Below are 17,574 nucleotides of genomic sequence, written 5' to 3'. Positions count from 1 at the left end.
GGCTTCCTCTAGTAGTTCACCCTCTGGCTTTTCCATTTGTCTTTGTGTGCTAACTACAAGTCATGCTTAGAAACAAAGAAATATGATGGCAGATAAAGGCCAAATGGCCCATTCAGTCTGTCCATCCACAGCATCCATTATCTCTCTCTCTCTCTCTCTCTCTAAGAGATCCCACATGCCTGTCCCACGCTTTCATGAATTCAGACAGTCTTTGTCTCTACCGGGAGTCTATTCCACGCATCTACCATCCTTTCTGTAAAAAAGTATTTTCTTAGATTACTCTTAAACCTATCATCTTTTAACTTCATCCTATTCCCTCTCGTTCTGGAGCATCCTTTCAAATGAAAGAGACTAGCCTCATGTGTGTTTATGCCATGTGGATATTTAAATGTCTCTTTCATATCTCCCTCTCTTCTACCTTTCCTCCAAAGTATGCATATTGAGATCTTTAAATCTGTTCCCATATGCCTTATGATGAAGATCACTGACCATTTTAGTAGCCCTCCTCTAAACCAACTCCATCCTGTTTATAACTTTTTAAAGGTGCGGTCTACAGAATTGTACACAATATTCTATTGTAAATGAGGTCTCACCAGAGTCTTATACAGGGACATCAAACCTTCTTTTTCCTACTGGCCATACCTCTCCCTGTGCACCCTAGCATCCTTCTAGCTTTTGCTGTCATCTTTTTAACCCGTTTGGCCACCTTAAGATAATCACATACTATCACTCCCAAATCCTGCTCATCTTTTATGCACAAAAGTTCTTACCCCCTAAACTGTACCATTCCCTCTAGTTTTTAAAGTCCAAATGCATCACTTTACATTTCTTAGGATTAAATCTTAGCTGCCAAATTTCAGACCATTCTTCAAGCTTCGCTAGGTCCTTCCTCATATTATTCACACCATCAGGGGTGTCTGCTCTATTGCAGATTTTGGTATCATCCGCAAAGAGGCAAATCTTACCTGACAGCTCTTCAGCAATATTGCTTACAAAATTGTTAAAAAGAACAGGCCTAAGAACCGAACCTTGTGGCACACCACTGGTAACATCCCTTTCCTCAGAGAGAACTCCATCGACCACTACCCTCTGTTGTCTTCCACTCAACTAGTTCCTGACCTATTCTGTCACTTTGGAGCCCATCCCGAGGGTACCCAGTTTATTTATTAGATGCCTGTGTGGAACACTGTCGCAGGCTTTGCCAAAATCTAAATATACCACATCTAGCATACTCCCTCTATCCAGTTCTTTGGTCATCCAGTCAAAGAAATTGATCAGATTTGTCTGACAAGACCTTCCTCTAGTGAATCCATGTTGTCTTGGGTCTTGTAATCCACTGGATTCCAGAAACTTCACTATTCTTTGTTTTAAAAGTGTTTCCATTAATTTACTTACCGGCTTGTAGATCCCTACTTCTTCCTTACTTTTGAGGAGCAAGAGAACATCTGCCCTTCTTTAGTCCTCTGGTACCATTCCCAATTCTTTGAAATTAATTAATACATTGAGATCCAATAGTTTCGCTGTCACTGCACCCACCCTATGGAACTCATTGCCCAATCACTTACGTGTGGAAACCTCAATAAAGCAGTTTAAAACAAACTCAAAACATTTTTATTCGAGGATGCTTTTGGATAAAACTGTTCTTTTTAGGACAAAACTAACTATAGTCCCTTTCCCTACCTGTTGTTTTATCCCTAAGTGTGCTTTATCTTAAATTATTGTAGTTCAGTCCTACTTTAGTAGGTTAGTAAATGTTTTTATGTCAAAGTCTACTAACTTGATACTGTATTGTAAATATTTTAACATTAATTGGTTTTGTTTCTTTTAATGATTTCTCTTTTATTATTGCTGTACACCGTTTAGAAATTTGAATAAGCGGTATAAAATTTTTTTTAATAAACTTGAAACTTGAAATAAACTTGAAGCATTGAAAAAGACAGCCAGAGGAGCTGCCAGAATGTCCTCAAGTTCCTTCAGTACCCTCTGGTGTATACCATCTGGCTCCGATGCTTTGTCTACCTTCAGTTTAACTAGCTCCTTATGAACACAATCCTCTGAAAATTGATCAGGGTCTACCACCACACCTCTGCCACTATATGCGTTTGTCTTCTGCGGTTTTGCTCCCGTCACTTCAGCTGTGAACACAGAACAGAAATATTTGTTTAGCAATTCAACCTTTATCAACTTCTACATATTTCTTCCCTTCACCTTTAAGTCTGATGATGCCACTTTTTCTCTTCTTCCGATCACCAATATGCATAAAAAAATGTCTTGTTGCCCGTTTAACATGCCAGATATTTTTTCTTCCATTTGTATCTTTGCTTTCCTGACAACCCGATAAGTTTCTCTTAAATTTTTCCAGCTATTGTAGCCTGTCTTCCTCTTTCTGTGATCTTTTGCAGTTTATGAAAGCAAACCTCTTTTTCCTTACCTTTACAGCGAGTTTTTTCATAAGGTATTTTTCTATGATATGAGAAAACTGGGAACTTGCTGAATTAAGTATATAGCCCTTGATGGAAACTAAGTTGTTTATCTCGCTTTTTTTACCAAACTTTTCAGACCACCCTCGTATATCTTTTTAAATGAATCCAAACAAATATTATTATCTTTCCATTAGAAATGGTGCTGCCAAGATGATTAGAAAAGTAACATACAGTAGTAATATAATAAATGACAGCAGATAAAGACCTGAACGCTCTATCCAGTCTGTGAAGGAAAAAAAGATTTTGATATCCGAGGTATTTTTCCTTCACTGTCTAATCAACCTGATAGTGTCTATTCTAATGGAGAGTTTATAATATTTGTTTGGATTCTGTTTGTTCTTCTATTCCTTCTAGTGTTATTGTTTAAAATGTAAATAAATAAATAAATAATTATTGTGATTAGGTGCACAAGCCTAAAACAATTATGTAAGAACTAGTCTTTAAGCCCATTACATTAACGGGTGCTAGGATATATGTCTATCTGTCTTTCTTTCTGTCTCTCTCCCTCCCGTTGTATTTCTTTCTGTCTCTCTCCCTCCCCCCTCCCCCCCTTTGTCTACCTGTCTTCCTGTCTCTCTCCCTGCCCCTGTGTCTTTCTTTCTTTCTTTCTGTTTCCCTCCCCACTTCCCTGTGCAGCAGCCGTAGCATTCCCTCCCCCTCCATTTCCCTGTGCAGTAGCAGCATTTCTCCATCCCCCCTTCTCTTCCCGCGGTATGGCCGGCTCCCTTGCCAGAGTTATTTTTAAGTTTAAAGGTGATGCGGCGGCTCCTCTAACGATCCCTGCCTGCATTGGAAGTCTTCTCCGACGCAGGTGCTGCTCGTGAGAGGAGCCGCGGCGGCACCTGTAAACTGAAAAATAATTCCAGCAAGGGAGCTGGCCAACTGGCAGTTCAATGAGAGCCTCAGCTTCCTTAAACACATCCTCCCCCCCTTCCCTTCCTTCCTGCTGTCTGGCCGGCTGTCTTATTTGTAAGTTGGTCCTGTTGTTCGGTCTGGCTTTCTCCCTGCTTCCTTCCCTGCGTCAGAAGTCCGACACAGGCAGGTATCATGAGAGGAGCTGCCCCCGCGTCTTTGAACTTAAAAATACACTACGGCAAGGCACGCAGGGAGCAGGCCAGATGGAACAACAACACCTTGAGGTCCATGAGTGTGCTTACAGGAAAACAGAACCCTAAGCATGCATGCGCACTCCTACTTGCTGGGGACCTACTGATCATAGAAAACGGAACACGCAAGTAGGAGTGCGCATGCATGCTTAGGGTTTTATTATAGTAGATAGGGTTGTCAGATTTTATGAACGTAAAATCCAGACCTATAGCCCCACCGCCCAGTTCCACCAAGCCCCGCCTGTTCTGCCCAAGTCATGCCCCGTTCTGCCCCAGCCCCGCTCCCCCATCTCTTCTCATGTTCAGGGCCAAGTTGGAAGGGCATCTGTGTATGTGGAGATGTGACGCAACGATGTCGCATACATGTGACATCACTGCGTTGCATGCACAGATGCGGTCCCGAGCTGAAAGCTTTATAAAACCCAGACAAACTGCTGGGTTTTGAAAAGCCATCCATGGACAGTCCTTTAAAAAGAGGACATGTTTAGGTAAATCCAGACATCTGGTAACCCTATGTAAGAACCTCAGGAAGTTGAACATAGATTTTGATTTTAAAGATTCGATTACTTGCTCAAGATAAGTTATAATTTAGATAATATAGGTATCTCCCTGACCTCCAGAGGTTTCTAACCTAAGCTTATACATGAGGCAGTGGAAGGTAAAATGATTTTCCCACAGGCTCAAGGAGTGTTGGTGAGAAGTAGGATTTGAACTTCCCTCGTTCTCAGCCTCTGTTGTAACTACTAGGTGGCTATTCCTGTTCTCTCTATAAGCTGTGGCCTGTGGCCTTCAAAAATCCAAAGTGCAAGATATAAGCTAATCTGGGTGGAACATATTTTGTTGTTTTATAATGTCTTTACTCCTGTGCACAGTTCCTAGTTTTACAAAACAGAGATCTATGTAATTGTCTGATGTATATTCAGTGCAAGGGCACCACCTAGTGTGAATAATCCAATATCTAAAGAAACGGACTTGGCTGTTCAGTTGAGCAGACAGTACCAAGGAGGGGGTTTAAGTCCTTTTTTTGAGTAAGAGTTCTTATTCAAATTGCCCATCCTATGTCCAGATAAAGTTATACAAGGTAGATCCTGGATTCACTGTACCTACACATTGAGGAGATGGTACCAAATGTTTAATTGTTTATGTTTATTCAGAATTTGATATGTTGCTCTCGCATTTTACTGACCTAAGCGGTTTACAATGTAACAGTTAAAAACAGAAAGGAACTCTATAGAACATATTCAAATAGGAAACTCCATTGAATATATTCAGATAGGAAAGGTAGAGATAGAGAAAGATACAAGAGATGTACCACCAAAAAAATAAAAAAAGAATACGTATATCTCATTTATTGGAAGCTCTGTAAATATTACACCATTGAATCACAAAAGCACTGGGATAATGATTCTAAGAGAACCGTGAAAAACAAAGAGGTTATGATCACCTGGGACATCCCCATCCTTTTTTTTATATGTTAATTATCATTTATATTCAGGTTTAAAAAAAAAAAAATGTATTAACTTTTTCAAATAATACATCTTATACATAAATTACACATATCGATCAAAAATAAAGGAAATCGAATAACTTAATATAAATTTATACATAAAATAGAACATATACTAATAAACTAAAGTAAACATAAAATAAAACAAAAATACACACAAGAGCTGCAGAATCTTTAATCAGAAACAACGGAGTCTCGTTTAACTATAATAGGTTTCTACAACAATCATCTAGTGGGGCCCATTTCTGATTGAAATTAACAATGTTATTAAATTTGAAAACTATCATTTCTTTGTATTTCCTAATCATACACAAGTGATTCCACCATTCATGAAAATTGAGATTGGAATTATCTTTCCAATTGCAGGCAATATGATGGATAGCGAGAGCAATCATAGTGTCAAATATTTTAAAGTACTTTGGGATCGAGATAATTGGGCACGAGGAGTGCAAAATAATGAATCTGTAAGAGATAGAGATACCACTGTCTAAATGAGTTATAGAAAGTATTTTCGGCCAAATGCTTAACCAGAATAAATGTACATTAGGACACTCAAAAAAGAGATGTATAAGAGTGCCAGGCTGAGAATTACATGATCAACACTTCCCTGATGATGTTGAGATTTTAAACTTGGCAATTTTATTAGGGGTCAAGTAGGCCCTAGGCAAAACAAAATATGTAGATTGGCAAATTAAAGCTGACATAGTGGGCCGAGCTGATAGAGACAAAAAGGAGTTCCAGTCTACTTCATCTGGGATTAAATTAAATTCTTCAGCCCAGAGGTATACATATATACATATCCTAACAAGTGGAAACAAAACTAAAATAATTACTTTATAAGTAAAGAAAATTTAAGCAAATTAGCAACATGAAGTAAAATAAAAGTCCAATAAAATAAAGGCTCAGTCCTATGCAAGACAACGGTAGAACACAGTGGTTAAGGTAAAAGATGCAGGAGAGTCCCAACGGCCGAATACATAATGGCGAGGAGAGCTGGAGTAACAGACAGGTCACAGGAGGTCCTCTGATGACAAGCCACACATGCCTCAGCAAACCATCATTCCAGATGGCATGATCGAGCAGCGGATCACAGAAGCAAATTAAGGCAAGAAGGAACCACAGTCCTTGGTGCACCAAACAGTTGGCCTATTTTCATCAGCACTCTGGATGTCTTTGCAAGCCACCTCCCCCAGCGTGAAGCATCTCACTCCTCCCAGTTGGCTCTCGATCTCAATCGTGGATAAAAAACACCACACAAACCCTGAGTCAATAATGTCGGGGGAGGGAAGTGTATTACTGCCACTGTTGAAAGCGGCTGAAAAGCTGGAATCAACTCCACCTCGACTGCACCTCTCGTTCAATTTCCAGCCGAACCCTCTGCAGGCCACCTCCTCTGACAAATGCGGGATTGGGATGGAGTTTGAAACTTAACAATACGTGCATAAGAATATAAGAACATAAGAATAGCCTTACTGGGTCAGTCAAGTAGCCTATTCTCACGGTGGCCAATTCAGGTCACTAGTACCTAGCAAAAACCCAAATAGTAGTAACTTTCCTTGCTACCAATCCAGGGCAAGTAGTGTTTTCCCCATGTCTTTCTCAAAAACAGGTCATGGACTTTTTCTCCAGGAACCTGCCCAAACCTTTCTTAAAACCAGCTACGTTAATCGCTTTTACCACAACCTTTGGTAACTTGTTCCAGAGCTTAACTATTCTCTGAGTGAAAAAACATTTCCACCTTTTGCACTTCAACTTCATCTTTGCCTACCCTTTCCTGCAAGGAAGACCTAAGAAAGCTTACATGACAAAACTATTATCCTACCAAGCAGCTCACTACAGCTGGGAATTGCCCCCCATTATAGGGTTACTTCATGCATGCATTTCAGGTGAAGATTAAAAACATTCTTATTCAACAAATTCCTAGCAAATCACTAAACCCTGCACCCTCCCTGCTCCTCAAGATGAAAGAAAATTCTCTCTACTCTTCAATCTGCCCCCTCACCTCACCCACTCTCTCGGGTCTTCGTATTTATACCTGTACCCAGGGCAGGATTAATTATTTGAGGGCCCCTAGGAACGCAAGTACACTGGGCCCCCCCTGGCCCTACCTGCCCCGCCCGTACCCCACCCCATTTATCTGTTTTCTTATTTACTTCTTTATGTCCACCTGTATTTCTTTTTTTTAATTCAAAACAAAGATTAGCATACCAGTGCACAGTTTTTCTTCTATGCAACCCCAAACATCTTCCTTCCCTTCCCACCTACTTACCCAGGACATTAACTCTGAACCCTTTCAATATGTATATAAAAGTGTTCAAATATATTGTAAAGCAGTAATACTATCCGAAATATAAGTCTATATTAATAACCAAGTTTACAATGTCTCTCAACTGCCTCACTCTATGTCAACCAACTGTAACCCATATGTATGTATAAACAACTAAATCTGTAACTCCTCTAGTACATTCCACTCCATGTATGTTAACTTGGAAAGAAACAACAAGGCAAGCAGTCCAAAGAATTCAACATGAAACAAAAGAAGATCGATAGACAATAAGGAAATTCAAATCAAGTTTATTCAAGGTGCTCCCAAGAACCATGCCTAATGCATTTCGCCAAACAAGGCTACTCAACACTAACAGCGGGGGTCGGAGGGTGCTCAAGAGTTCTGCTGCACAAGGGATGGGAGGGAAGGTTAGAAGCTGGGCAAGGCTGCATGAGGGATGGGAAGGAGGGGAGGAAAAATGCTGCACATGTGGGGGAGAGAAAGGAAAGAAGAATTGGGGTAAAGGAGAGGAAGAGAGAGATAGTCATGTGCATACCCCGAAAATAAGACCTAGTGCCTTTTTTGGGCCTCAAATAAATATAAGACCTGGAAGAAGTGAAATCATCAAGTTTGCAGACGACACAAAGCTATGCCAGGCAATCAGATCGCAGAAGGAAAGCGAGGAACTCCAGAGCGACTTGAATCAATTGGAGAAGTGGGCAGATAAATGGCAGATGAATTTTAATGTGGAAAAAATGCAAAGTGATGTATTTAGGCAGAAAAAATAAAGATCACAAGTATAGTATGTCAGTTGTAACTCTGGGAAAGACCGAACAGGAAAAGGATCTGGGTGTACTGATAGATAGGACCCTGAAACCGTCGGCGCAATGTGTGGCGGCGGCGGCGAAGAAAGCAAATAGAATGCTAGGCATGATAAAGAAGGGAATTAAGAGTAGATCAGAGTAAGTTATAATACCGCTCTACAGAGCCATGGTCAGACCGCACCTGGAATACTGCATCCAGCATTGGTCTCCATACCTAAAGAGAGAGGGTGCAGAGATGAGCAACGAATCTAGTGAAAGGTATGGAGAACCTGGACTACGAGGAAAGACTTAGGAGACTGGGGTTGTTCTCCCTTGAGAAGATGAGACTACGAGGGGATCTGATCGAGACTTTCAAAATACTGAAAGGATTCGACAAAATGGAGCAGGGAGAGCAGTTATTTACAATGTCCAATGTGACACGGACAAGAGGACATAGACTGAAGCTGAGGGGGGACAGGTTCAGGACGAATATCAGGAAGTTCTGTTTCACGCAGCGAGTGGTGGACACCTGGAATGCTTTCCCAGAGGAAGTAATTGCAGAATCCACCGTTCTAGGATTTAAGGGTAAACTAGATTCACATCTCCTTAAGAGTGGCATAGAGTGATACGGGTAAGGGTAAAGTAGATTCACATCTCCTTTGAGAAGCATACAGTGATATGGGGACTAAAACTATGCCAGGGTAGACCTGGCGGGGCCGCCGCATGTGTGGATCACCGGACTTGATGGACCCAGGGTCTGAACCGGAGATGGCAATTCTTATGTTCTTATGTCTTATTTTCGGGGCAACATAGTAGGTATAACACATTACTGTAAATAGAAAACATACATATCAATAAAACTAATAAAGGCAGGGGGGCAAAAACAAACCAGAGCCACATACAACCAGGGAAATGTTAAAATTGTTTTGTTGTTATTCAAGCTAGTTTTTCTAATTTTTTACATAAGGATAATCAAACTATAAATCAACAAAAACTGTTCACAAAGGAAATACTTGATAGAAACAATCAAGTTACCTCAGGTGCAGGCAGCCGGGAGGACCAGGGTGCAGGCAGCCGGAAGGACGAGGTGGACCCAAGCCACGACAGCAGTTGGGAGGGTGCAGGCGACCACGAGCAGCGACGCAGAGAAAGGGGGGAGCACATTGTCTTAAAGCATGGCGGCTGCATGACTTGAGGCACGTGAATCAGCTGATGCAACGGCAGTAGACAGTGTAGTTGTGGCGGCCGCGAGACTTGAGGGCAGCATCGTCTGGGAGGTTTGTTTTCAGAAGGGTCTGACATGGCAGCATTTCTCACAAGCTGCCAGTGGCTGCTCCAAAGTTTTCTCTCTGCCGCAACTTCCTGTTTCTGACAGGGCAGATTGCTGCAGAGAGGGAAAGCTTCAGGGCAGCCGCCAGCAGTTTGTGAAAACAGCTGCTATGTCGGGTCCCTCTGAAAAGGAAAATTTAGCTTTTTAATAAAGCACTTCAGACCGCGGGGCCCCCTGGATCTGTGGGGCCCAGGGCAGCTGCCCTGTTTGCTCCCTATAACACCGGCCCTGGGGCCCCCTGACAATGTTGGGCCCTAGGCACGTGCCTCGTAGGCCTATTGGTTAATCCGGCCCTGCCTGTACCAAGATCCTACCTCTGTTCATCTCTTGAGTTCTTGTATTCCCTACTTCCTTTGTTCTCGACTTTGACCTTACCATGGTCCTTTATTATTTGTACTCCTATGTTACTTCTAATTGTATACTTCTTACATGTTATGTATGATTTTCAGTTAACTCCTGTTAACTGCATCGAACTCATGATTTTGTAGATTTCAATCATATCTCCCCTTAGCCGTCTCTTTTCCAAGCTGAAGAGCCTTAACCTTTTTAGTCTTTCCTCATACGAGAGGAGTTCCATCCTCTTTATCAGAATTTCAGAAATTTGTTCTTAGTTTGACTCATAAAACTATTTGCATGAAATAGCAGGTGTGCACACCTGTTCAGTTTTCCTAAGGGTAATTTTTGAACTGAAAGTACCTGCTTACGTCACTCGCAAAATCCAATGGTGTCTGCATAGTGAAAAGTATACGTGCACTTATAAATGATTAATAGTTCACTACTTTCAGGAAGATTTATGGCACTAAACAGTGTGTTTCCTCTCTCTGATATTTCATACATGTTTGTTGAACAGAATATGTATAAGACAAGGAAAATATTTAGTTCTGTTGGTGTCTGAGCACAGATCAGCCAAATGTAATGATACATAGCTTTGTCAATACATCTGACAATCCTAAAATGGACATGCCTAAAATTGTCTGCCAGGTCAGTAGTAGTTTTTGTACCTCTGATTAGCAAGTAATGGTTGTGCATCTGGCAAACATCATACTTTTGCAGGGTGCATAAGATGCAGGAAATTGCTTCAGTGAAAGAAGCAGCATGATTGGTCAGCAAGTACCTGGGCTGCCATTTGTATTGCATAGACTGATACTTGGAGTGGGTTAGTGCAGTGGATCAAGAATCTGGGGAGCTAGGTTTAATTCTCACTGCCGCTCATTATGACCCTGGGCAGGTCAAGGTACAGAACTTTATATTGTGAGCTCACTAGGTACAGAAAAAAGTACCTACATAGGCACGTGGGATCTCTCAGAAAGAGAAAGAGATAAAAATTACTGCGGATGGGCAGACTAAATGGGCCATTTGGCCTTTATCTGCCATCATGTTTCTATGTTTCATATCAAGTCCATGATTCTTTACCCTTGCATAAATTGTTTTTTTTTCCAGCACCATTTAGGGCAGTGCTTTGCAATCCAGTCTTCAGGGAACACTGTCAGTCAGGTTTTCAGGGTATCCACAATAAATATTCATGAGAGAGATTTGCATATAATGGAGCTTGTGCTTGGAATTCTATCTCAAGTACATTCATTGTAGATATCCTAAGAAAACTGGCTGAGGACTAGTTTGAGAACCTCTGGTTTAAGGCAGTGCTCTCAAACCTGGAGTCATATCTAGCCAGGCAGGGTATCAGAATCACATAGTGAATATGCACAAGAGATCTGCAATGCATACAGTAGCTCTCCAACATGTGCAAATCTTGTGCATATTTATTCTGCTAATCCTGCAAAACTCAACTAGCTAGGTGCACAACCAGGAGTGGGTTGAAAAGCACTGGTCTAGAAAGATCACTCAGCTCTATCATTTACAGGATTTTTTTTTTTCAGTTCAATCATTTTTATTAGCAATTTAAAATATACAACAATCGGGCAGGAATGACCTACAAGCTAAGTCAATGGTATTGATAGCAGGGAGGCATCTTTTGAAGAGCATTTCTGTAATAAACTGCCCCCCCCTCTCTGTTTTGAAAAGTATAAAAAAATGAGAGTACTTGGTTGATGGTGTTCTTTTTTCCTTTGCTCTCCGATTGTGTAAATGGGGTTTACTATAGACACAGGGAACTGTGCTTGCCTTTCTATAATCTCATTTCAACTTTTTCATAAAAATGTAAAAATATAGTTATTCTCTAAATTGTAAACTCATGTTATTTTCTATATTTTTTAAATTGATGTAAACCGAGTTGAGCTTTATTATATGTAGATGACCCAGTCTATAAATCTAAGGTTTAGTTTAGTTTAAAATTCTTCGCTTTAGAAAGGTAACATGAGGGATGATGTTGCGTCACTTTTTCTTCTAGTTTGCCAGTCCTGATTTTATGCAGCCAATTTCTGATGTTCTTGATGACGTCATACAGAATTGTCCTATTGATGTCCGCCGGCCATTGTATAAGGTATGTTTATTTACCAATTCAATTTTTCCTTCTGTAAGAAAAAGAAGTAGGGGATTGATATTTTATGATTTTCTTTTCTTTTTTAAATAATAATTTTCAGTAGACTTTTTAAAATCTATGATGAAACAACCCTGGACATACCCAAGACATATAGAAATACTATATTTAACAATTAGCTGAAGTAGGTACCTTTAGTTAATCAATAAAACAGGATTCAAGGCATCACACCAGCACATAAAGAGAGGCATTAATAAAAACACAACAACATCATTAACATGGGCCCATGAAACAGCTTTGCAGTACTACCCTTGTGGACTCATGTCAAACAATAAAAATGTAAGGGTCATGTTTTAGTGCTTATTGTCTGACTGGTGAGAGGATAGCATTATAGTAATCTTGCTGCAATGTGCTCAGGAACTTGGGGAAGGCAACAGCACAAGACTTGCATATCCATTCTCCTTCATGGCACCACGTGACCCCATGCTATTTCCATTTTCCATTCTGTTTGCTGGAAATGCTTGTTCTCAGCCTGCCCTTTTCACTGGTCCAAGGGTAAATCCACTTACTCATGGGCATCGTTTCTACATCTTCTCTGTTATTCATTTCTCACAGATCCATCATTTGTAGAGGGACTGCCATGTGGCAGTGTCATTCTGAATGGCATTTGTTATTGTTGTTGCATGTTTTTGTGTGCCATCGCAAAAATGTCAGCTTGAATTAGAGCAATGAACAAATATTAAATTTCTTGTTGAACTTGGCAAGAGTGGAAGTGAAATCAGGGATGTTAGTCCAAGTGTATGGAGATAACCCCATGAAGAAAATATAACATAATTTATATACCACAAAAGCAGTTTATAGGATTAAAAAACAAAGCAACAGAAATATTGGAAACTAGTGTTTAAGCCCGTTAGATTAACGGGTGCTAGATGTCTCCTACTTTTGAACTTGGGCAGGGGCAGAGGCAGAGCCGGGGTGGGAGGGAGTGACGGTGGGAGAGCAATTTCAAAGCCTCAGCAGCGGCGGCTCCTTGACCAATCCGCGCTTACAACGTCCCCACACTTGCGGTCTGGCTGGCTCCCCCACCAAAGCCCTTCGCAGCGGCAGCCCCTCCCGCATCCGTCCCCACGTCCCAAGCCTCTCCGAAGACCGGCTCCCACGAAAATGGTACCCCTCTGTCCAAAGCCGTGGCAGCAGCCTCCCTCAAGATACATTTCAAATCTGACATATTGTAATCACAGAACAGAAAATAAAATTATTTTTCTTACCTTTTGTTGTCTGGTCATTATTCATATCATGTAGGGGTCCCAGGCTATGGTTGGCTTTTGATAACTCGCTTGCCAGGGCCCCTTCTTTCTTCTTCCCTCCCTCCATCCCGGCAGCTGAAGACAGGCACCTCCCCCCAGTGGTCTGAGACAGGAGGGAGCAGTTAGGAGAGGGTCTGAGGGCAAAGAGGGGCTCAACAGCGCACAACCAACTTTCCTTCCCTCCCTCCATCAAGTGCAGTGCAGCTCCACCAATGTTAAAAGGAGCCGCGTCGAAATCGGAGGCCTGCCACTGCCGTAGCACATTCCCCTCTGCCTTGGTCCCGCTCCTTCTCTGACATATGGGACCGCGGCAAAGGGAACGTGTTACGTTGGCGGCAGGGCTCCAATTTCAAAGCAGCTCCTTTTAACATAGGTGGAGGTGAACTGAAGGGAAGGAACGGTGGGGCCGGGTGAGGAAGGCCGCCTGCTAGGTAGGGGGACAACAATGGCGCTTATGCTCAAGCCCCCGCCGCAGCTCCTCTCTCGATCCTGGTGCGGTTCGAGAGAGGAGTCGTGGCGGCGGCTTGAACATAAGCGCGATTGTTGTCCCCCTACCTAGCCGCGAAGCTGCGGCGGGGTTTCCATGGCAACCAGATCGCGGATCTCAGTGTAGGGCCGGGTCTGGCGGCGCCGTGTAGGGCGGAGGCGGGACCTCAGCACTGCACCGCCGGGCGGCTCACGCCGCCGGCCCCCAGGAGCTCGAGGCCGGTTGCGGACATGCCTGGCGTGGCATAGTGCAGGAGGAGTGATCTGTGGCGCGAGGTAGAGAGCAGGTGATGACAGTGATTGGTGGCGCAAGGTGGAGAGTAGGTGATGACGTAAAACGCGCGCATGCGCAATCGTGTTTTCGGGACGGATCAGGGAACACATTTTTTTTAGTGCGCATGCGCGGCCTAGCATTTTATTATATTAGATAATAACATCAAGTAAGATGAATTAAAACTTGTAAGGATGGAAAGGAATGGGAGAGTTTACTCAATAATGAGGGAAAAGAAGTTATTAAATTAGGAGGTAAAATTACATTATTCGCCGATGACGTCAAATTATGCAACATAGTGGGCTAAAGCACAGTGCCAAAAAGTGTAAGGTCATGCCCCTTGGCAGCAGAAATCCATGCAGATCTTACATCCTAAATATGCACCTTTGCAATGACTACAGCAGAACGAGACTTGGGGGTGATCATTAGTGAAGACATGAAGACTGCCAATCAAGTGGAGAAAGCTTCATCCAAGGCTAGACAAATGATGGGTTGCATTCGCATAAGTTTCGTTAGCCGGAAGCCCGAAATCATAATGCCGTTGTACAGATCCATGGTGAGACCTCATCTGGAATATTCTGGAGGCCACACTACCAAAACGATGTGCTGAGAGTTGAGTTGGTTCAGCGAATGGCCACCAGGATGGTCTCGGGACTCAAGGATCTCCCGTATGAAGAATGGCTGGGTAAGTTGCAGCTATACTCACTCGAGGAGCGCAGAGAAAGGGGAGACGTGATTGAGACGTTCAAATATGTCACGGGCCTTATCGAGGTGGAAGAAGATATCTTTTTTCTTAAAGGACCAACGGCAACAAGAGGGCATCCGCTGAAAATCAAGGGTGGGAAACTTCATGACGACACCAGGAAGTATTTCTTCACCGAAAGGGTGGTTGATCATTGGAATGATCTTCTACTGCAGGTAATCGAGGCCAGCAGCGTGCATGATTTTAAGAAAAAGTGGGATAGGTATGTTGGATCTCTTCATGGAGGGAATTAAGGGGGTGTGTCATTAGAGTGGGCAGACTTGATCGGCTCTGGCCCTTTTCTGCCGTTATTTTCTATGTTTCTATGTTTTCTAAGCTCTCTCTCTCTCTCCCTATCTCTCTCTATCTATCTCTCTCTATCTCTCTCTCTCTCCATCTCTCTCTCTCTCTCTCTCCATCTCTCTCTCTCTCTCTCCATCTCTCTCTCTCTCTCTCCCTCTCTCTCTCTCTCCATCTCTCTCTCTCTCTCTCTCTATCTCTCTCTCTCCCTATCTCTATCTCTCTCTCTCTCTCTCCCTATCTCTATCTATCTATCTCTCTCTCTCTCTCTCCATCTCTCTCTCTCTCCCTATCTCTATCTATCTCTCCCTATCTCTATCTATCTCTCTCTCTCTCTATCTCTGTCTATCTCTCTATCTCTCTCTCTCTATCTCTGTCTATCTCTCTCTCTCTCTCTATCTACCTCTCTATCTATCTATCTATATACACAAACACAGTGGTACCTTAGAATGTGTGTGTGTGTATATATATATATATATTGTGATAAGCGGACTATGCCTGCTAGGAGTGTCCCTAGCTCAAATTCTAGGTTAAGTCCTGCCACAGTCCAGAATCTGCCTTTTTCCCCATATTCTGCCACTCTGTCTGAATTTCCTACTAGGGCCAGTAGAGGGAGTAAGAAAGCAGCAGTGCTGAATTCCCATCCCCCTCTGAATCACAAGATGAATCTCAGGAAATCCTTTTCACCTGAGGGTTGGGGGCGGGGCTGCAAGCTATTTTCTCTGAAGGCCAGGCTCCTAGGGAGACAGAAGGGAGAGGAACAGCAAGAGGGAAGGTCGCAAGGCTCAGGGTTGAGAGCTCCTGATGGCAGACCAGCTCCAGAGGACATGGAGATTACTGAGGCTGAAGGAGAATTGCCTACCAGCCTGAGTGAGGAACCGTTGGCTATGGAATTAGAAACAAGCCCTGAAGCCTGTGTTGAAATGACTCCTGATTATACTCCCATGGAAGTTTGCACCACAAAAGCAAGTACTATTTGAATTTTGCTGGAGTTTGTTTTGAGACTTTTCTTTGGGTTTTTGCTGTCTGAAATAATCTTACTCAAGTTAAAGAGTGGATTGGACTATGCTAAGTTAAGCAAGGACTTTTTCTTTTTGGAAGTTTGTAGTTTTCTTCCTTGAAAGTAAAATGGTGTTTTTTTTTCTTCTTTTTGAAATGAAGCCTCCTTGCTGTGCGGAGACAGTGGGGTAAGCCCCGTGTTACGTGGTGGGATAGCGGGCCTAAGTTCAGGCAAGAATAAGACCACACGGCGCACACTGTCCTTCCAGCCTTAAGTGGCTGAAGAAGCCAGTACTTCTATATTGTCTGGTTATTTTGAGTTTTGGGAGGAAAAGTTTTTTTTTTCTTCTTTGCTTTTGAACTCTATTGAGACTATAATTTGAATGAGAGTTTGTTTAAGTTGAACTCTTTTTGAGTTCTCAACCAAAGACTATTCTTGGGAACTTTGTGCTCGATGATATGAGAATTTTGTAATCCTGACAAGCAAATTATTCTTTTTTCTTTGTTTTGAACAATTAAATACAAACCTGAATTATTGTTTGAAAGCTGTCCCTTTTTCTGAAACGTGAAAAACAAGTCATCCTTGTGAGACATGCAGCAACTCACAAGAGTTTAATTGTGGCCAGTATTCCCAGGCCCTCTGCCTGGAGCGTGCGGGTTACAATATATATACATATATACAGTGGTACCTTGGATTACGAGCATAATCCGTTCCAGGAGCATGCTCGTAATCCAAAATGCTCGTTTATCAAAGCGAGTTTCCCCATAGGAAATAATGGAAACTTGCTTTGCTACGTTCCCACCCCCCCACCGAGGCCAGCAGCGCTGCTTCCCCCCCATGAGAACCAGCATTGCTCCCCCTGAAGGCCCCGCGATCTGACACCCTTTCCCCCCCCCCGCGATCGGGCACCCCTTCCGTGCCATCGGGCACCCCCCCGCCGCCATCAGGCACCCCCCCGCCGTAATCGGGCACCCCCCCGCCGCGACCTGAAGTATATACACATACATACACAGTGGTACCTTAGTTAACCAGCATAATTTGTTCCAGAACCATGCTTGTAATCCAAAGCACTCATATATCAAAGCGAATTTCCCCATAGAAAATAATGGAAACTCAGATGATTCGTGTAAAATCTTCTCATTAACTGGTCAAATTAATTACATTTTAGTGCAGGCCTTTAATACAACTGTAGTTATGAAATAAATATTAAATAAAAACAAAAATAAATAAAAGAAAGATAAAAGGGGAGTGAGTTGAAATCAGTCATTAAGGTAGCTTGGCCACTACAACAGGACATAACCTTTGCAAGCAGGGGAAGGCGCCTTTGCCCAGCTTCAGGAGCAACCAAAAACAGCAGGGTCAGAAGGGAGAAGGTTGGCCATCAGTTCATTGAAGCACAGGTCCCAAAGCAGTCAAAGGAAGCGGTCTGAGACAGAAAGTAGGAGGGGCGCAATGGCCGAAGGCAGCAGGCTGAGGAGAAAAGTCAGGTCACAGAAGATCCATCGAGGCGAACTCACTACTGGCAATCACAGCTCT

The 17,574-nt window shown here is 42.7% G+C and overlaps 1 protein-coding gene across 10 annotated transcripts in view; it reads left to right on the top strand.

Annotated features, from left to right (window-relative positions):
* Positions 1-17,574, top strand: part of ACTR3B (actin related protein 3B) — a 107,287-nt gene that overhangs the window by 65,798 nt on the left and 23,915 nt on the right. For all 10 annotated transcript variants that reach the window (XR_004538183.1, XM_033931646.1, XM_033931643.1 and 7 more), the window contains exon 9: positions 11,843-11,935. Coding sequence is in view for 9 of the 10 variants with exons in the window: in XM_033931646.1 (XP_033787537.1) it covers positions 11,843-11,935 (93 nt within the window). In the remaining variant the exon portion in view is untranslated. The remainder of the gene's footprint in view (positions 1-11,842; positions 11,936-17,574) is intronic.

The sequence above is a fragment of the Geotrypetes seraphini genome, chromosome 2, assembly GCF_902459505.1.
Source record: "Geotrypetes seraphini chromosome 2, aGeoSer1.1, whole genome shotgun sequence".
Taxonomy (NCBI): domain Eukaryota; kingdom Metazoa; phylum Chordata; class Amphibia; order Gymnophiona; family Dermophiidae; genus Geotrypetes; species Geotrypetes seraphini.
Note: the sequence above shows the minus strand (reverse complement) of the source record. Positions and strands in the feature narration are given on the sequence as shown.